At 38.6% G+C, this 22,130-nt stretch overlaps 1 protein-coding gene across 1 annotated transcript in view; it reads left to right on the top strand.

Annotated features, from left to right (window-relative positions):
* FBXL13 (F-box and leucine rich repeat protein 13) overlaps positions 1-22,130 on the top strand; it is a 168,100-nt gene that overhangs the window by 39,511 nt on the left and 106,459 nt on the right. Inside the window, exons 8-9 of the mRNA XM_010946662.3 lie at positions 15,610-15,705; positions 18,131-18,263. Of these exons, the coding sequence (XP_010944964.1) occupies positions 15,610-15,705; positions 18,131-18,263 (229 nt within the window). The remainder of the gene's footprint in view (positions 1-15,609; positions 15,706-18,130; positions 18,264-22,130) is intronic.

Below are 22,130 nucleotides of genomic sequence, written 5' to 3'. Positions count from 1 at the left end.
TCCAGCCTCTATTCTTTTTTTTTTTTAATTGAAGCATAGTCAGTTACAGTGTGTCAGTTTCTGGTGTACAGCACAATGTCCCAGTCACCAGCATCTATTCTTGACCTTGACCTTCCAACTCATGTTTCATTTGCTCACCAGAGATGTCTTTCTCAAGTCACATTTATTCATGTCACTTTCCTGCTTAAAATCTCTCTTGACTCCCCACTGGCTCTCACACTGCCCACAAGGCCTTTCCTCTTCTGGCCCCTCAGCCTCATTCTCACCATATCTCTGCAGAAATCCTCGGCTCCAGCCATACGGGGTCCCTTACTCTCTATAACCCCAGTACAAGGCACTCTTTCCAGCCGTCATGCTCTTCTCTGTGTGGGGGTCCCCTTCTCGCCTTCACTGACTGGCTCCCTCCTGCTCAGGCACAGCCCAGATGTCATCTTTTCCAGGAAGGCTACCCTTCGTCTTGTCTTCTCCCTTAGTCTTGGTTAGTTACCCTTCATCTGTGTTCCCAGAGACCCTGCGACACTTCTTCCTGTCTGTTACAATTGTCTATTTTCTGTCTTCCTCTTGGACTATAAGTGCCTTGAGGGCAGGGACAGTGTCTTACATGCTTTGAATTCATAACCCCTAGATGCTCAATAACTGTTGGTTGAATGAATGAATGGGAATGAGTTTCTCCCCTTTCAGTCTCACCATTTCAAACTTACATTCATTCCCAGAAATTTCTTAATCATCAAATCCAACAGCTTGTGCTCACTTCTCATCTTCCCTGTTCTTTCAGTAGCATTCTTTCTTGAAATGCTCTTTTTGGGGGGCTTCTACGGCATGACACGTCCTGGTTGTTTTCTCTGGGAATTACTTCTTTGTCTTCATGCGAGGTCTCTCGCTCTCCCCTCAGGACCCCTGTGAGGAGTTTTCCCGCAGCACCTCTGGGTGTTCACCTTGGCCCTCTCTCTTCTCTGCACACTCTCACTAGATCTTGGCAATCACAGGCTTTCGACCACCACCTGATGATGTCAGTACTGGTTTGCAATCATGATAGGGATGTTTTCAGCTTCCCTACCATTTGGGAACTTCAACTAGTTGAATCTCAATGAATGTGAGGTCAGTTGTACTTCTGATGTGCTACAGGATGGGGAGAGTGAGCTGATTTTGGGGGAAGAGAAACTTAAGTTTAGATTCATTGAATTTGAAATGTCAGTGAGACATTAAGTTAGAAGGGCCTAAAAGTATCTGAGAAGTCATAAAGTCACAGAATTCTACACATAGAACAATTTTTGAGTTATGTGGTCCAACCATTTTCCCAGGACAATATTCCTTACAGATACTCTTGGGTTTTAGGGGACAATATAGTAACACCTCTTCCTTGTCTGAGTTTGGAAACAATAGGGAATTAGACAGATGAAGATTGAAATGTTATCTCATACAGCTGATAGGAAACCACGGCTTAAGATCACTGACCAAGGCAGCTTGCTAGGACTTCACCCCTGAATCAGACAGACTCGCCCTCAGTCACTGCACAGCCCGGACTCCTGCAGCCCTCCCCTGGGCTGCTGAGAGCAGCCAGGATGCCCACATCTTGCACTGGAGTCAGGACAGAGTAGAGCAGGAGCTGACTTGCAGGCCTGCTTCTTTTTCCCAAATTCCCCAGTCAGGTACCTCCCTCCTCTTCTTCTGGGAAGGCATGAGGGGTGGAGAGAGTCCTGGAGTGTTATTGATGTGTTTCCAGATGGAGATATGGGGCCAAGGAAATGAAGAATCAACAGCAACAGTAATGTTTATCCAGCCTCTGGTGTAATCTTTTCTATGCTTGAGAGGCTGTTGACTTTGGGGTGCATCCTGTTCTCTTTTGGGAAGGTTAGATATGTAATTAGCAAGTTGTTTCTCCTATCAAAGCAGAGAAAGCAGCTTCCCCAGCACCTTTTGCCCCTAGTTTGTTCTGCTGCATCCAGAAGGAGTAAGATCAAATTTGTCCATTATTTAAACACAGCTATGATTTTATTTTCTAGTCCTTATGTGGTTACCAATTCCCAGTTCAGTCTTGGTTGCTGTCCTCTGAGGATTCTCTATTTGTAGGTCCCTCATAGAGTGGGATGGATCATGTTTTCTCCCCAACCCTGAGTGGGCCCTACCCTCTAAGTACGGGGGAGCTCTCCAGGTAACAGGTGGCCTGGATCAGCTTCCTCCTAATCCTGGTCCTGAGGTTTCTCTCCAAGTAGCAATGTGAGAGAAAACTGCACAAGACAATGTGAATGTGCACTCATGTGACTTACTACTCAACACTGAGCCGAAAGAGAATCAGTGGGAATAGCTGCACGTAAGTGTGTCTTGTGCACCCAGGTGCAAGCTCTTCCTTTCACTTGGAAAGCTCTGTCTCTCAGATAGAGATACCCAGATCATCTAAGGCTCTGTACTAGTTGTGGTTTTCTTCAGAGCTTGAAGCATTTCTCGTAACACTGTATCAGGAAGGCCTCCTTTGCCAGAGCACTGGGGAGCGGAGAATGCACCATGCTGAGACTCTCAGCCCCGCGGGGTCTGATCCTCACTGAGTTCCTGGTTCCTGGCTACTGTCGCTCTTGTGGTTAAAAGAATGTAAATCACTCTACATTCCTGCCTCTGCCCCTCTGTTTTGTCTTTCTCATTTCCGTACAACATGGCTTATCTATTTGTTTTTTCCTGAACTTTCTAATTTATCTTCTGTCTAATCTTGATGCCTACCTGCTTCTCCTATGCAATGGCTCCCTCCTCCAGTCAGTACTTCATACTCAACGGTGCCAAAGTTTGAAAAAAATATTCCAAGTGTGACTGATTTGATTAGTGCTGCATTCTGTGCAAGTATCACCTCCCTTAAAGTGGACCTTCCTGTACCCATTTTGCTCCCACTTTTCCACTGAAGTTATGCTAGCTAGGCTCACCACTGCCCTTCAGCAGCTGATGAAAATTTTATGACTCTATTGACCTTTCTGTGACCTGACATGGATGTCAACATCTTTAGCATTAAATCTCTGTTTAAACTCAGCCTCAGTGACAACTCGCCCTCCTGGTTTTCTGTCTCCCTCTCTGAGCATTCCTTTTAAGAGTCCTCTGGGGATAATGTGTTCCCATTCACTTCTTGTATGATGCTGTTTGTAAAGGCTACACCACTGCTTCTCTGGTCTCATTCCATCCTCAATCTCCGGGTGATGTCAAATATAGGCTTTAGGTTATATGCTGTTTATTCATGACTCCCAAATGAATATATCTCCAGCCAGCTTTCTCTTCTGAGACTCAGGCCACTGTTAGCAATGCTTGCTGAGTAACTCTACATGAGCATTCCAAAGCATCCACCACTAGCATGTCCAACTCAAAGACATCACCTCCCTACTGCCCTTCTGGGTCTTCTTCCCACCCCTTTATATTCCTGGCCTTTCTTGGTAAATAGCATCATCACTTGGCACCCAAATTAGAACTGTGGGGGTCATCCTAAACTCCTGTTATTTTTATTCTCCACATCCAATTAGTGACTCACAAAGGATACCCATTTAAGATGCTTTTCCACATAGGAATAAATATAACGTGGGATTCAGAGTTGTTCAAATTTTGCCATATAATGGGGCTCAAATTTTTATTGCATTACTTTAAAACCACAGAATTCAAATTTGTTATAAAATGCAACTACACTACACTAAGAAGTATGTTAGGATTTTTACAAGTTATCTCATGTAATTCTCCTAAAAGGTTTGTAAATTAGGCATTATTTTTTCTTTTTATTTTTTTTTCTTGCAAATGAAAGAAATGATGCTTGAAAAAGTGGGTTAAATCACAGTGGTATGCTTGGGTTTGGTTTGAGTTTGTCTGACTGAACAAGTCCTTTCAACTTTGTAGAGAGTGTGAATTACACTCCCTAATATCTGGATGAAGATAAGTGTTATATTTATTTATTCCCCTACGTCAGGTTAGTCTGCTACACATCCTCCACCCATTTGACAGCCAGTAAATTTAATCTGAATCATGAAATTCAATCCTAATCCATCCTGGCCCCTGCTCCTTGGTTGTGCAAGTCTTAGAGGTCTCTCACAGTTTAAGTACCCAAGAAGAGCACAAGACCTGAGCCCACACTGGCCACTACACCCATGCTTCCTAAGTTGACTCAGTCCCTTGAAGGCAGGAGGCTCCACAGTTTCTGAGCCAAGCCTGGGCACAGGGGTATTTACCATGGTGCTCAAGGAGCCCTTTTTAGTGGTCAGTTGCTGAAGCCTTCAGAGGGCTCCCATGAGGGGACCTGCCACCTCTTAGGAGGGTCTGCATGGGAATGCAGCACAGGTGTCTGCCATAAGCCCCCATTCTTTCCCTCAGTGATGAAGTCAGGAATTGGGGTAGCATCTGTTTGAATCTAAGTCTTGTTTTTTCCTCTACTACATCATAATGCCTATCCTTGAACTTGTGTTGAACAAAAATGCCGAGGTTGTGTTTATCAGAACTGCTGGCTAGCAGTTCTGACATACGTCACTGCTACTCTCAACCTGAACACAGCAGTTCCTGTTATGCCTGTTCAATTTCATCCTGTTGATTTTGGTTCTGATTCCAATATTCAGTGGGTTAGCTATGTCGTACAGCTTTGTGGAATTCACTGATTTAATAAGCATGATGCTTACAGTCTTATCCATGGTGAAAAAATGTTGAACACAAATCCTGTCTGCTCTCCCTTTCTGGGGCTCATTCTTCTGCCCTGAGCTGTAGACATGCCTCTCTATGTCCTTTTTAATCAGTTGTCTATCCACATTTCCCCCATTTCCCCAAGATCTCGTACTGTATAGATGTGGAGTGGTTTATACACTGGTGAGACACTCTATCAGGAACACAACCACCCAGGTGATGCAAGTTCTGGGTGGAGTGAGGGGAAGGCTGTGCCACAGCTGCCTGTGGTAGGGAATAGTCTTCGGAGGATTTGGCCAAACAGCCACAGCCAGGCCAGGTAGTGAGCATGGAAGAATTCCCACCTAGTGAGAGATCTGCAGGTGCATAGAGCTTGGGGATGGGGGTACAGGAGCTGTCAACATGTAGTGGCCATAGCAACAGGCAAGTGATCAGGGACAGTTGGTCATGCAGGCACTGAGGGTCTGTCTGCAGGGCTAAGGGAGAAGGAGGACCAGTACAAGCAATGGAGGACTCCAATCCAGGTGAAGGTTGCCAGAGTTAGCAAATAAAAAATACACGGTGCTCCAGCAAAGGGAACCATAAACAAAACAAAATGACAAGCTATGGACTGGAAGAAAATATTTGCAAACAATGTGACCGACAACGGCTTACTTTCCAAAATATACAAACAGCTCAACTTCAAAAAAACAAACAACACAATCAAAAAATGGTCAGAAGATCTAAACAGACATTTCTCCAAAGAAGACAAACAGATGGTCAACAGGCATATGAATAGTAAACTTAACATCGCTAATTATCAGAAAAATGCAAGTCAAAACTACCATGACGTATCAACTTATGCTAGTCAGAATGGCCATCATTAAAAAGTCCACAAAGGATAAATGCTGGAGAGGGTGTGGAGAAAAGGGAACCCTCCTACACTGTTGGTGGGAATGTAAATTGATGTAGCCATTATGGAGAACAGTATGGAGGTTCCTTAAAAACCTAAAAATAGAGTTACCATATGATCCAGCAATCCCACTCCTGGGCATATAACCAGAAAAGACAAAAACTCTAATTCGAAAGGATACATGCACCCTAATGTTCATAGCAGCACTACTTATAATAACCAAGACATGGAAGCAACCTAAATGTCCATCAACAGATGAATGGATAAAGAAGATATGGTATTTATAATATGCAAAGGACTATTATTCTGCCATAAAAAAGAATGAAATAATGCCATTTGCAGCAACATGGATGGACCTAGAGATTATCATACGAAGTGAAGTAAGGCACACAGAGAAAGACAAATACCATATGATATCACTTATACATGGAATCTAAAATATGATACAAATGAACTTATTTACAAAACAGAAATAGACTCAGACATAGAAAACAAACTTATGGTTATCAAAGGGGAAAGGAGTAGAGGAGGGATAAATTAGGAGTTCACAGTATAACAGATACATACTACTGCACATCAAATAGATAAACAGGACCTACTGTACAGCACAGGGAACTATACTCAATATCTTGTAATAAACTATAATAGAAAAGAATGTGAAAAAAACCCATATATCTCTATCACTTTGCTATACACCTGAAACTAACACAACACTGTAAATCAACTATGCTTCCATTAAAAAAATTTTTTAAGTGATAAATGAAAAAAGTGGAACAGATAAACAGATTGTGGTATATTCATACAACAGAGTACTATACAGCAACAAAATGAACAGACTATTGAGAGAGCAAGAGATGCCCAAGGGTCCCCGCTGTCCCAGCCCTCAGCTGTTTGAGTCTTCCCAGACTGGGCCCCAGCCGCACGCCTGAAGAAGCTTTTGAGGGCAGCCACTGTCTGAATGCAACAGCAGGAGAGACCCTGAATGAGAACCGCCTAGCTGATCCCAGCCAAGCCCCACATTCACGTGCAAAACAAACTACTGTGATGATTTTACATCACTGCTTTAGGGATGAATGCTACAAAGCAACAAGGAACCAGAATATATGTAGAAGTATTTAGGGAAAAAAAATAAAATAGATAAATAAACTTGTGAGCTTACTTAAAAACGTTTAAGGAAGTTTAATTAAATAAATTAGTAAAAACCCCTCTAAAAACTATTGTTTAATATTAGGGTCATAAATAGAGCAATCTCTAGGTCCATAATATAGGGTCATAAATAGATTTGCAAGTTGAACTTAAAAGCTTGAGGGAAAACTGGGTTCTAAAATTTCTACTTCCATGAATTGAATCTTAATCAAAAAAAAACTTTTACATAAATAAGACAAGGCAAAAAAATACAGGGTGCCCAATTAAATTTAAATTTCAGGTGAAGTTTTCTTTTCCTTTTTAGTATAACGTTGTCCTATACAATATGCAGCACACACTTACACTAAACATTTATTTGTTGCTTATGTAAAATTCAAACTTAATTGGGCATCCTGTATTTTATGTAGCAAGCCTAATCCAGGCAGAAGTGGAAAATGGCACGGAGTTCGGTTCCTCCATCTTTAAACTAGGATAATACTGGACACTTAACAGGGGTCGCTAAGAATTAAGATGAAATGCCCAGCACTGAGGATGTGCACAATAAATGTAAATGCTCTTTCCACCTCCACACAGCCTTCTTTCCCTTCTTACTGAAAAAAGAGAATTAAAAAAATTTTGTTCAGGCAATTTTCATAAATAAAATATCACATAAATCCTAAGAATGAACAAATTCTTTGATGGAGGGAATTTTAAAAATTTGCTGGCGCTAAAGGGTGAGTCTTGGGAAATACCCATGATTTGAGAAAAGGTAGGGAATCCAACTGGGGACTGTCACAGTTAACTTTATGTGTCAACTTGAGGGCCATGGGGTGCCCAGATATTTGGTTAAACATTACTTGTGGGTATGTCTGTGAGGATGTTTCTGGATGAGATTAACTTCTGAATTAGTACACTGAGTAGAGCAGATGGCCCTCCTCACTTGGGCGGGGGTGAGGAGCATCATCCAAGCCACCGAAGGCCTGAAAAGGCTGAATAAGAAAGAATTCTCTCTGTACCTGACTCCTCTGAGCTGAGACATGGGTCTTCTCCTGCCTTCTGACTCAGACTGGCACTGGGACTTACACCATCGCCTTTCCTGGTTCTCAGGCCCTTGGACACACACTGGACCTACACCATTGGCTCTCTTGGGTCTCCAGCTTGCTAACTGCAGATCTTGGACTTCTCAGCCTCCATAATTGTGGGAGCCAGTTCCTTAAAGTAAATGTATGTGTGTGTGTGTATCCTATTGTTTCTCTGGACTAATAAAGGGACAAATGGAGGGAGCAGAGAACTAAGGGTAGAGAATAAGGGAAAAACCAGGATGGGTAATGTGGTATCTTGAATAGAGAATTTCTGTTAGAAAACAAAGAAAAACAAAAATGGGGCTCATAGTAAGTGGTTAAAGTCACTGTCTTTCTGGGGATAAAAGGAAATCCTGGAGAAAAAGTTCTTGATTTTAGTTTCTAAAAAGGTGGTATTTGTTAAATCTGATGAATAGATATGCGCCTGTTATTGATTTCTTTCTTTTTCTAGATGCTTAAATGTTTCACAATATTTTACTTTGTTTTGATCAGAATTTCCCAAACTTATTTGGCCACATAATTATTTTTTCCTACAAAATATTTTTTAATGTTTGAAGTAACACTTATGGAAATAGTGTTCTGTATGTCTCTGGGATTCAATGCTTAAATGTCAAGCTGTAACCACCATGGTTCAGACCCATATGGAACTTATTAGATCCAAAATAGTATTTTGGCTTTTAACGGCATTTGAGAAACACAGAATGTTTTTTAGGATACTGCCTTCTAGAGAGCATATGTCTTCTTTGAGAATAAGTTTAAATTAAGGAGAAATAAAAGAAAGATAAAGAGTGAAAAGCTTAGACATTACTAATTTTTCCGTAAGATTCTATATATATAAGAAGCTCCCAGTTAAGTTTTTAGAATTTCTACCATTTTATACATCAGAAATATTACATTAAAAACAAAAAAATAACTTCTATAGAATGTCCTACTTTGGGCAAGCAGAACAAGATAATTGCTAAGAATAGTTCAGGTGTTGTACTAATATTTAAAAATTCTTAAGATTAAGTTTAAATAGAACATGCAGTTTAGCCATGGAAGCAGATTAATTGTTAAGTGTTTTACTTTGGGGAGTACTATTTCTAATTGGATATGGTTAAATTTTCCTCTACGTGTTTGGAAGTGAAAGTGTTGTTATATTTTTTTGACATTAGATGTTGTGCAAAAAGGAATGGTTAGTTTAAACAAGAAACAGAAAACTCTTAACCTTGTACTCGTAAAAATTCCATTTGATTTTGGGTGAGGAGAATGACTTCATTAGACAACTGAGGTTTACTTTTGAACACATTTTTTCTTCAAGTAAATGGGTGTTTGCAGAATTTTGACACAAATATCTCTTAGGAGAATTTGTCAGCAAAAAATGATGAAAGTCATTACATACTTTCAAGTAGTTTATGATTGGATAATGTCCAATAATTATGAGCCTTTGTAAAAATGTTCAAAATAGAGTTTATATGGTGAGGATAAAATTTTATGCTGAAAGCTGCTTTATAACTCATTCTATTCCAGGCAGGGTGGCAGTCAGGTGAGAATAATCTATCATTCTAGAATGGGGTAAAGTTTCTGTGGAAACTGTGTAGGGGAATGAATCCTATATGTAGAAAACCAGAGTATGAATCCCAGCTCCAGTAACTGTGTTACGGACTAAATGTTTGTGCCCCACCAAATTCATATGTTGAAACATTAACTCCCAATGAGATGGCATTAGGAAGTGGGATCTTGGGGAGGTAATCAGGTTTAGATAAGGACATAAGGGTGGAGCCCCCACAATGGGATTATTGCCCTTAGAAGAAGAAGAGTAGAAAACAAACTTACCGTTACCAAGGGGAAAGGGAGTGGGAAGGGATAAACTGGGGGTTCGAGATTTGCAGATAACTACTATTTATAAAATAAACAATTTTTACTGTATAGCACAGGGAACTATATTCAATGTCTTGTAGTAACCTATAATGAAAAGGAATACGAAAAGGAATATATGTGTGTATATGTATGACTGAACATTATGCGTTACACCAGAAATTGACACAACATTGTAAACTGACTATACCTCAATTTAAAAAGTTTTTTTAAAAGAAGAGGAAGAGACACCAGAGCTTCCTCTCTTTGCTATGTGAGGACAGTGAGAAGGCAGCTATCTGAAAGCCAGGAAAAGAGCCCTTACCAAGAATCAAATCTGCCAGTACTTTGATCTTGGACTTCCCAGCCTCAAGAACTGTCAGAAAGAAACAGCTGTTGTTCAAGCCACCCAGGCTATGGTATTTTGTTACAGCAGCCTGAGCTGACTGAGGCACTGTGTAATCTACAGCGTGTCATTTAATCTCTCTGATCTTCAGTTTCCTGATTTGTATAATGAGGATAGAGCTGATGTGAGCTCTAAGGTTTGTGAACAAGCCTACCAATACTAAACATGACGAAACCAATAATAAACACTCCCACTGGTAGACAAAGGTGGAATGGAGCCAAGAGATTTACTCTGACATTTAAAAACACTTATGCCCAAACTGCCTAACAGTGACCTAAATTATTAGTGAATGTTTAAATACACTCACATTCTAACAGAGCTCTATTTTTAATTTCTGGGAACTATGAAAACTGGCCCTTTTGGGGCAAATGCAATGTTGTCAAAAGGATCTTTGGGGAATTTTCATTTCTTGTCCTCAAATCTGACTCTATTTATTCTGAGGAAATGAGTGACTCAGGATGCAGACTGCCCTCAGGACAGGGGTGACAAGAAACAAGTAGGGTTAAGAATTTGGATTGCCCCTAAGGAATCCTGCAGATGCCATGGATCTTTTAGGTCCCAGAAGAGCCACCAAGCTGGCCCATCATGGGATAGGGGTGGTCTATAGCAGGAGTGGCAAACTGTGTGGCCTGTGGGACAGATCTGTCCCCACACCTGTTTTTGTATGGACTTTGAACTAAGAATAGTTTTTACATTTTCAAATGCAAAATATTTTAAAAACATGAAAAAAAGACCATTCATCTTTTGGTGAACTGCTGCTCAAAGAGTTGAGGGCGTGGCCTCTTGGCCCACAAAATCGAAAACATTAATTTTCTGGCCCTTTTTAGAAAATAGTCTCTGGATTACAGAACTCACTAACATTCACCTACTCAGTCACTGGATAGAGGTACCAGCGAGCATAATGAATTTCATTAGCTTAATGAAAATCAGCCTTTCACAGGCCATGTTTTTCTCATTTCTACTTTTTCTTCTTTTATAAACCTCAAAAAATACAGATATCTTGACCTGATGGGAACCCCTCTTTGGCTTGACCAAGCAACTTTAACATACAGTCCTTGCAGAATGACCTGGCCAGTATGCATGTAACAGCATTTTGTAAACTGAGTGCTATACAGTTGCAAAGGAGGCATTGCTATGATTACTTGATGGTGCACACTGTCGTATAATTCTTTGATGCAGAAATTATGTCTAATTTATAAGATTTACACTGTAATTTCTTTCCTCCAGTGCCAATAGTCTCTGGATGTATTTTTGTTTGGCTTCCACTGTGCTTACAGCAAGAACTTCCACATGAAATGCATTACTATCCAGGCAATCTAATAAATAAGTAGGGAGTGCTGGTATTACTGGAGAATAGTTTTACTTCTCATGAAATTCTTTTCTTTGAGAACTGGCTTGTCTTGGAAAGGAAGGAATTGCAAAATCTTAGAATAATGGAATCTTTGTTCTAGAAGGAACTGAAACTTCATCTCTTCCAGTAGGCTCCTCCACCCCAAGTCAGTATCCTCTCGGTAACACATCTGATGCTCTATCCTAGTCAGTGAACAACACCTTCCGAGTCAGCTCACTCCATCTGAGCTCTTCCTTGATCCTTCTCCCTGCTTTTGTGTGGAACACATGGGCTGATATGTGTTCCAATACTATCGAATACCTGGGGTCGGAGAATATATTTAATTATCACCATGAACACTGTAAATTCTTTTCTTTTGGAACTTGCTTGTTTTGGAGAGCAGAGAATTACAAAATCTTAAAGTCATAGAGCCTTTATGCTAGAAGGGATCAGCCTAGAGGTCTTTACCTGCGTAAAGCTGAAATCTGTCTGCTGTGGGTTTCCTCCCAGGGATCCTCGTTCTATCACTTGAGGTCAAAATGAAAATATCTGTTGTGCTCATGGTGCTTCAGCTTACTGTCAACATTTCAGAGTCTCCCCATCCCAAGAACCATGCCTGGTCTCTTGCAAGAGTGTCATTCAGCACCACATGATGTCAGGAGGAGTAAGGGGTGGGTAGGAGGTGTGAAAGGTCTCAGACTCTAGGCAGACACTTCTGGCAGCTGCTGCCATATTCCTCAGCTGGGATCACATACCACCAGGACCCATTTTGACCACTTAGGGGCAAGGCAGGCTTCCTTGCATTTGTGAATTCTTCTTTTGTTCTCCTTCTACTAGAGGTGCAGGGTTCTTCCTTCCTATTTTGTCTTTGTTACATCTCTCCATTCCCTCTTGATATGGACTTTCATTCCCCTAGTTCACCTCATTATTTTTTCATGAACACTAGTTCTTTGTTCTCCTAAAGATCCAAACTCTTCCTGGCACGTAGTGGGTAATAATACATGTTAAATAGGAAGTTTGAGTTGCCTCATACTTAATGCATATATACAGTTTCAGGGGTATACAGTTTTCTTAAAACTTTCCTTTTTCTTCTCTGTCACATCTTGTCAATTTTGGGGGGCTAGAAGGTCTTGCACAGAATAACCACACCAGTCATTATCTACGGAAGTGTGTTAGAGACCCACACTCACCTGCCCTGGTGTTCTTCCCAGGTTTCCATGTTGGCAACAGCCCATGTTCCTTGTGGAATTATTTTCAGTTTTTCCAAGTATAAATACATACGATTATTTTAAAACTTTCAATATATACTATACAACAATGGCATGACTACCTAGGGGAAAGTGTGAAGTTTTGGCAATTGTGCTAAAATTCTTTATAAAAGTTTATTCCACATTGAAATGTGAAACATCTGGCTTTTAAATATTTCTGGGCAATGTTCTATCTCTAGTGAGATAGGATTATCATACAGCAGGTGCTTAACAATAAGTGTTAAATGAACTAGTGAATAAATTAATAGCACATGTTGGAAAAGGCATTATATGGTCTTTTTCTATTAGCCGCTGTCTTTTCTACTAGGTAGACAAGAATGCAGGAATGTCATTCAGATGAAAGTCTGTCCCCAGTAAAGTTGCTCACCATTACTATTTCATCCTACTCCTTTCTTCTGATTCAGTGTGCTTTGGAAGTTCTTTTACGATGAGACTTTTGGAGGCAAACTCTTTCAATCTTTGTCTTAGAGTGCCTTTACTTAATACTCATCCTTGAGCTGTACTTTACTTGCATGTGGTATCTGAGATTGAGAAGTAATTTCTGCTGACTTCTGCTTTCTGTGATGGCTAAGTGACGTTCTTTTGTAGGTGATCTGTCCCTGGTTGCGTTTAAGGTTTTCCTTTGCTTATGGCCTTTTGTAATTTCACTACAAAGCCATGGTATCTTTATTATCCTGTTTGGGATTTCTTGTGCTTCTTGAATCTGAGAATTGTTGCTTTTCATCAGTTCTAAAGCATTTTTATCTGTGATATTTTTGAGTTATGCTTTGATTACATTTTCTCCATTCCCTCTTTCTGGAAATTCTACACAGATATATAGAATGTTGAACCTTTTCATGTTATATAATGTGGCTCTTAATTTCCTTTATATTTTCTGTCTCCATCTTCCTATGCCATATCCTCTGTAATTTCTTCATACATAATCTAGTTTGCTATTTCTCGTATCAGCTGGGTTTCATTTGCTATTTAACTCACCCACTGAGTTTTTAGTTTCAATCATATATTTTTAATTCTCATGAATTTAATTTGATTTCTTTATAAATCTACCCCATCCTTTTTCAACAATGGCTCTTTTTTTTTTAATTGGAGTATAGTCAGTTTACAATGCTATATCAATTTCTGGTGTACAGCATAATGTTTCAGTCATATACATACATATATTCCCTTTTATATTCTTTTTCATTATAGGTTACCACAAGATATAGATACCACAAGATATAGTTTTCTGTGCTATACAATATAAACTTGTTGCTTATCTATTTTATATACAGTAGTTAATATCTGCAAATCTTGAACTCACAATTTATCCCTTCCCACCCCCTTTATTCCTGGTAACCATAAGTTTCTTTTCTGTATCTGTGAGTCAACAACCGCTTTTCTCAAGCTGTTTATGTCTTCATCACTTTAATGTTTTCATGACTACTATCTGAAAATTTTATTAATGAATTAATTGTTTTTTTGTTGTTGATGCTTGTTGGATATTTTCTATGTTTTGTAATCTTTATTGAGAGCTGATTTTATTGGGGCTTAATCTGTAGAAATTCTATAAGCCTTGGCTGAGGATGTGTCTCTCTAGAGAGATGGTATTTACTTCTGCCAGATGTCCCATAGTTACTACCAAGATGGAAGCTCTTTTCATGCTGATGTATCAAATACAACTATATCTATATATATCTATATATATATCTAGAGGTAATATATCTAAGTTAGAGCCCACAAAGAATTAAAATTAAAATTCTAATCCACACAACAGCCGGTCTTGGCTTACAAATTCTTTGGGAAATTTTTTTCATCCTAGGCTAGGTACTTTAATTTTTCTCTTGTCAATAAGTAGTTTTTTGTTTTAAATCTTTCTTTTATAATCCTGGATTTCTCTCTTTCTCGCTCCCTCTGTCTCCTTTTTCTCTCTCTGACTCAGTTATGGATTCCAGCTTTGTACAAGTCTGTTAACTTTTTCTGTCCCTGCATGGCCAGCAAAATCTGAACCTATTTGTTACGAAAAGCAGCAACCACCTCCACTATTCTCCTATCCCAAGCAACTATCACATGAATACCTTATTGTGAGTCTGGGTTTACAAAGATTGGGGCCCTGGATATTTTCCTTACTTTCTTGAAACTCAGTTATGTTTTTAAAAAAGCATTTGTTTTAGAGAGTAGAAAAGTGACTGTTAGGAGTTATGAGGTAGGGGAAATAGGGAGAGTTTGGAAAAAGTATAAACTTTCAGCTGTGAGATGAATAAAGTCGGAGCATCTAAGGAAACACACAGTGACTATGGTTGATAACACTGTGTTGTATAATTGAAATTTGCTAAGAGTAGAAGTTAAGTGTTCTCACCAAAACCAAAAAATAATAAGTAAATTAAAATAAAGATAAATATGCAAGGTGCTGGATGTGTTTAATTTAACTAGATGGGGGAATCCTTTCATAATGTCTACATATATCAAATCACTATGATGTATGCTTCAAATATCTTATAATTTTATGTCAATATACCTCAATAAAGCTGAAATTTAAAAAAATTAAATAATATCTTTAAGTATTTGTTATAGTATTTACCGATGGTTTGTATCAAGAGGATTTCTGGATTTTCTAGCCTACCATTTTCCCAGAAATAGAAGCCAAGGTGGGTTTATTGATCTTTCCCAGGAATCCTATAACTTTCAAAAGAATCCAGTTCATTTCAGCAAACAATTATCAAACGCCTCCTATGTACCAGTTACTGTTTAGGGAAATAGCTCACTTTGTAGCAGAATGCCACTTTCACTCAGAGAATAAAATAAATCTACCTATCTTCCTTACCATCCTTCTGCAGTTATCAATTTAAAAGGTCACATTATATCAAAGACATCATCAAATAAGTTCTAGTACTTTAGATAAAATTCCTACCTTCAGGTAAATTTCAAGTACTTAGCCCCCAGCTACAACAATATATGGATAACATTATCATTATTAACACCCACACACAAATGGCAAATGGAAGATTTATATCAAACTTCACTTAATTTTCAAAATTGTGTATTTTTTATTCCTTTGTGTTTAGATTTTCTCCTACCTTAGTTTAAGAGATGTGGTAATATGCGGTCAAGTTAGTCGCTCCTGGTTGTTGATGACACAAATGAGCTCACTGTGGAATGGTGTAAGTAGACACTACCTGAAGCTATGTCTTTATTTTAGTTCTTTAAGGAGAACAGACTGCTATAAAGCCACCTGTCATAAAGACTGCCTTCTTCCCTGCTCCACAATATGGGGCCACAAAAAGTAGATGCTTTTGTTTCTTTTATCCAGGCACAAGCCTGAAGGACAAGATAAAAAGATAATAATGTTATTTTAAGAGATATAATGTATTTTCTAATTTAAATAGAAGAAATAAATTGAATATTATTTTTGGATTAAAGCAAAGCTCCATTATATCTATCTTAGCCTTAACACTTCCTTAACTCAAGAAGCTGGAAAGCTAAATTGAGAAAATGCAAGCAAGGTGCTTACTGTAGAGCCTGGCATGTAGGCAGCACTCAATAAATATTAGCTACTATTATTAGTTAAAAAACACAACAAAGCAGCACCAAATATGGAGAAAATGGGAAAAAAAAAAAAAACCAACTGATCATGAAATGGCTAAAATATTCAACATGTAAACAAAGCATGTTTGATACTCCAAGTATGTCTGCATACAAACTGACCCACATACACCCAGGCACTTTCTCACGTGGACTCCTAGGCTGGTACCTCTGTACTATCCCTGTCATTGCACTATTTTTGTAATAGTCTCAACCTAGAAAAAGCCTGTATTTTTCATTCCAAAGAGACATCAGGTGACAGGTCTCAGTCAACAACCAAAAATAAGCACGCATTGTCCCTGATGACATCTCTCTTCTTTTTCTTAGGTGATTACTTTAATCTCAACAACTGTGATCATTTATGCCATCAACCAATGTTGCAGTGGCAACATTTTTCCTGCCACCTAAAGTCCAGTCAATAGCTGGCTTTGCTACCTCTCCTTAATTGCTAATGATTGGAGGACACAGTTATATCATGTGCTCAGACTGACCTTTAAATAGGTGGTCAGGACCATTCGGCAGGAAGTCTAAGCCTTAGACAGAAAAATGAAGAACAGTTGACACGTACCAGGGGTTCTAGCTCCATCAGTCAACTCAGCATCTTCACATCCCTCAGGGCACCATCCCATTCTTGGCTACGCTCTCGGTTCTACTCTCAGCTCCAATGGCAATAAGAAAATGTGCTTCTGTCTTAGTTAACCCATCTTAGCTACCAAATTTAGCACTCCTGTCTTATATGTACTCATGTCTTTTTAGTTTAAAGGTAGTGATTCTCAAACTTTAAAGTGCATCAGAATCATCTGATGGGATTGTTAAAACGGATTACTGGTTGCCACCCTCAGAGTTTCTGACTCTGGAGGTCTGGGGCGAGGCTTGAGAACTTGCATTTCCAATTAGTTTCTCGGGGATGCTGATGCCGCTGGTCCCAGGACCACACTGAGAACCACTGGTTTAAAGGAATAAATCTCTTACTTATGTGACACATTGGGGGGTGTTACTTTTCCCTTTGGAAAACCCATGAAGAGGAAAAAAATAAATCCAAATGGTCTGGAAGAGAAAGGATATGTACAATATTAAGAAAAGGATAAATTCTGCAGAAACCTGGGAAAGAAAGCCAGCAATTCTGCCCAGAGACCTCACTGGGTAAAGACAGAGAAATATGAGCAAATGCAGCAAAGAACAAAGCCAGGATAAGAAGTTAAGTTTATGTTCAGCAAATTTCTCTTTCCACAGTTATGTGTTGCCATTCATTCATAATTAATTTACTCTTATTTGTGAGTGCTCAAATGTGGTACAACTATAACAAACATTTTAGCAGGAAGATTAGCTTTGTTCAGAAGGCAATGAGAAGTTGGATGTTCATAAACTTAACTTTTTAGCAGAAAGATATTATTAATAGTTATTGTTTGTTTATCAGCCAGCCCTGGCCGTTCAGAGCTCACATAAACCTCTGTGCTCTTCAGTTTTACACATAATCAGTCAGGTACACTCAGGGAATCTTTCCTTTTCTCTATAACTACCTCTGCCAAATTATGAGTTATGAAAAGGCGATTATGAACCACACACTCTAAGTTGTCTCTCCCATAGTCAAGGACTCAACACAGTTTGCGCTCATGTAAAAACAAACAGGCACACCTTAATAATGAACCCCGGAGGGCTCACTGACATTTAAGAGGGGGAAGCCTTGAGGCTCACTTGGAACGATGAGGGGGCCACTCTAGGATAACTGACTCTTTTGACAGGTGGATGTGAGACCCCTGCCCCCTCAGTTGTCAACCTGGACTGGACATTTGGAATCTGTTTGTAATTAAACCTGAGAATGACCATGAAAAAAAAAAAATCTATTTGTAATTAAACCTGAGAATGACCCTAAAAACTAAACAAACAAAAAAAATGAGTGATGAGATGAAGAAATTTTAGTTCTTATATGCTTTAAAAATATTAAAAAATTTTACATGCAAAATATCTTTCTCATTTATTCATGTTTTTGTTTATCCTTTTTAGATTGATTTTTCCACAGTAAAAAATATAATCACAGATAAATATATAGTGTCTATTTTGCAAAGATGGCGTCTCAACGTACTGCGCTTGAATTTTCATGGTTGTCTTCTCCGACTAAAAACTTTGAGATCTGTCAGTAAGTATGTTCACTACAACTGTTTGTCTTATGTTCCTGTATTTTAATTAAACAAATATAAGGAAAAGTATACATACAGTGGAAACTTTAATTATAGTCGTGGGCCATAAGACTGCCTATTAAAACTAAACTCATATAATGTAGTCAGCTCTTACTGGATTGTATGCCCTGGGGGTTGGTCCTTTGTTTACTCCTATTGACTTTTTTTTTTTTTTTGTCTAGCATTTGTCTTATCTATATAGCATCAATTTATCTACAAAAAAATGCAATATAAGAAAATAGTCTCATTAAAGAAATTCTAACAATAGACAGTAAAAGAAAAAACTCCCTTTATCTACCTCAAATCCATTCACTTACCCAATTGTACTCTATCTTCTTAGTTTTAGTAGATTGTCAGTTTATTCTTTTGTGTTTTCTAGTTAGACTATCATATCATCTATGATATTAATTAATATTAAGTTTTATTTCCATTCATTTCTATTCTTTTATCTTTGACTTCTTTCATTAGCAAGGATATGCAGCCATCTTGTTCTTGACTTCTTTTCTCATATTTTTAATGAGAACGGTGTTAATGTTTTATCTTTTAATTTCTGGAATACACCTGATATCTTTTGCAGCAGCCATCTTCTGCAAATCCCTCATTCAGTCTGGTCATGTCTGTCTTTGGATTTTTAGGAACTATTAATTTCAGATTCACCAAGATCATTCCTTTTTGTTTTCCAAGGATATTATAGATAAAAAAAAAAAGGTTCTTTCTTGTCATTTGGGTAGAAGAGGAAAGCTGAAACATGTGCTTAGTCTGCCATCTTAAACCAATTTATTACTTTTTTCTTCTTTTGCTCTTTCCTTATGATTTGATGACTGTCTTTAGTGTTATGATTGGGTTTTTCTCTTTTTGTGTATTTATTATCGATTTTTGCTTTGTGGTTACCATGAGGTGTATATATAGCAGTCTGTATACATATTTGATTATTTGAAGTTGCTAATCTCTTAACTTTGAATGCATTTTAACCCCCCCCCAAGTTTAATGTTTTTGATATCATATTTTACATCTTTTTGTCTCTTAACTACTTATTGTCAATATAGCTGATTTTACTACTTTTGTCTTTTAATCTTCCTACTGGCTTTATAAAAGTGGTTGATCTATTACCTTTGCTGTATATTTGCCTTTACCAATGAGATTTTTTCCTTTTATAATTTTCATATTTCTAGTTGTGGCCTTTTCTTTTCCACTTAGTGAAGTCCCTTTAACATTTCTTATAAACCCAGTTTTTTTTAGCTTTTGCTTAACTGTAAAACTCTTGATCTTTTGTTCAAATCTGCACGATAGCCTGGCTGAGTAGATTATCCTTTTTCCTTTCATCACTTTAAATATATCATGCCACTCCCCTCTGGCCTGCAGAGTTTCTGCTGAAAAGTCAGCTGATGGTCTTATGGGAGTCCCCTTGTAAGTTATTTGTTGGTTTTCTCTTGCTGCTTTTAAGGTTCTTTCTTCATCTTTAGTTTTTGCTGTTTTAATTATAATGTGTCTTGGTGGACCTCTTTGGGTTCATCCTGTTAGGGACTCTGTGCTTCCTGGACCTGGATGTCTGTTTCCTTTCTCAGATTAGGGAAATTTTCAGCTATTATGTCTTCAAGTAAGTTTTCTACCCTTTTCTCTCTCTTCTTCTGGGACCTCCATAGTGCAAATGTCATTACACTTGATGTTGTTCCAGAAATCTCTTGAAGAACCTTTTTTTTTTTTAAAAAACTTTTTTTCTTTTTTCTGTTCAGTTGAGTGATTTCCACTACTGCCTTCCAGTTATCTTATCTGTTCCTCTGTATCATCTAATCTACATTTGATTCCTCCTAGTATATTTTTCATTTCACTTATTGTATTTCTCAGCTCTGTTTGGTTCTTTATTTTTCTAACTCTGTTAAACTTCTTATTGTGTTCATCCATTCTTCCTCACTGAGCACCTTTATAATCATTAACTTGAATTCTTTATTGGGTAGATTGTATATCTCCATTTTGCTTCGTTCTTCTGGAGTTTTGTCTTATTCTTTATTTGGAATATATTCCTCTGTCATCTCATTTTGCCCAATTCTCTGTTTTATTTCTTTGTGTTTGGTAGGTTGTTTACATTTCCCAGTCTTGGAGAAGTGGCCTTATGTAAGAGTTGTCCTAAGGGGCCCAGCAACACACCCTGGGCAGCAGAGCTAAATGCTCTAGGGCTGCCCTCTACTTGGGCTGTTGTGGCAGGGCTGACTACAGTGGGCAGTCTGGTAGGTGTGGGTGGCCCCTAGTCTGGTTGGTTGCCAGGCCCTTCCTAGTTCAGTGGCTCCCAGCCCACTAGGTCCCAATGTAGCTGGCTGTGAGGGCTGGGAGGTCCCACATCTGGTGCTGGTTCACTGGCAGGTGGGGCTGGGTCCTGGACTGGCTGGCTGTGTGAACAGTGGGGTCCTGGGGCTGGTGTCCACCCACTGATGGGTGGAGCTAGCTCCCAGGGTTGCTGGCTGGCAGGCCCTAGGGGGTGCCCAGTTGCTATAGGTTATTTAATAAAGTCACTGTTCATTTCAGCAACCTTGAATGTATCAAAGGTAAAAAAACAAATCTCAGAGATGTTTCAGCATTTCTATCTCTGTTCCCTCTCTCCCTCAGCTAAGATCCACTGATTTATTGATGTGTCTAAAGTTATACACATTTCTGCTAAGAAGTTTGACTTTCCGACTTTCTGTTAGATTGAAGATAAATATTGGCTGATCTTTCAGACTGCTTGGCTGAGTAGCCACAAGAGTTGTACTTGTAGTCCTTGTCTACAAAAACTTTAGAAGAACATTAACTTTAAAATATCTTAAAATGTTTAAAAGGCAGATGAGGGCAAGGCTGGGAAATGCTTGTTATAATATTGTGACAGTTAAGGGTGTAGAGTATATGATGAAACACTTAAGCAAACTTTTGGCAAGGGTACACACAGCAATTGTTAAGTTCAGTAGTTGTGTTGTTGGGCCTGAGTAAAACAGCTACGTTAGGGATGAGACACCCCACTTGATTGCAGTTTTTGTCTACTCACTCAAAGATTGGCAAGACAAGAGCAGTTCAAAAAGGCTTCATTTGTAGCTGCTCCTAAAATTACATGTTTAACATGTTTCTGAAGTTCATAGGACACAATACTGAAATTTTTTTTAGTAGAACATATGAAGTAATTTGCCAGTTTGCTCACCACATTCATGGTATTAATACTCATTCTTTCATTGATACAGATTTGTTACACTGTTGATTCATACATATTACATCTCCCTGTCCACTCACCAACGCTACCTCCTTTAGAAAGAAGCCCCGACATTTCACAGAATTTAGGCAAGTAGATTCTCATTACTGAATAGCTTCTATTTGCCAGAGCAGGAGACTTATTCAGATTTCTCAGAAACAGACATTAATTGATCCAGGATGTAAGCTCCAGAGGAAGGATGGTTAGTAAATGAAAGATCTCAACTGTTTAATATTAAATATCTTTTCCAAATAATCAACAATTAGGTCAGAGCTGCCTCAGGCTAAGGACTCAGGAGACCTCAGCTTGTAGTAAACCTTATTTACTTTAGAAAAACCAGAGAATCTTAGAACTAATTGGAAAAAAACCCCAACACTTGGGTATTTGGCTACAAAATGAAGTGTTATTTAAACATTTTTGTTCAAAAATGTAGATCTCAGGACTGTAATATTTTTGGCTACCAAAAAATACACTTATTGTTTTAATCTCCTAAATTTCATCATCTACTGAATAGAAGGACAGTCCAAAGGCAAGTTATTAAACAATCAAGTAAGAAACTGGCAGGAGAGAAAGTATCTGATTGTTCATTTCATCATTGATCAACTATGCTTCCCAG

Source organism: Camelus bactrianus, chromosome 7 (assembly GCF_048773025.1).
Source record: "Camelus bactrianus isolate YW-2024 breed Bactrian camel chromosome 7, ASM4877302v1, whole genome shotgun sequence".
Classification (NCBI taxonomy): domain Eukaryota; kingdom Metazoa; phylum Chordata; class Mammalia; order Artiodactyla; family Camelidae; genus Camelus; species Camelus bactrianus.
Note: the sequence above shows the minus strand (reverse complement) of the source record. Positions and strands in the feature narration are given on the sequence as shown.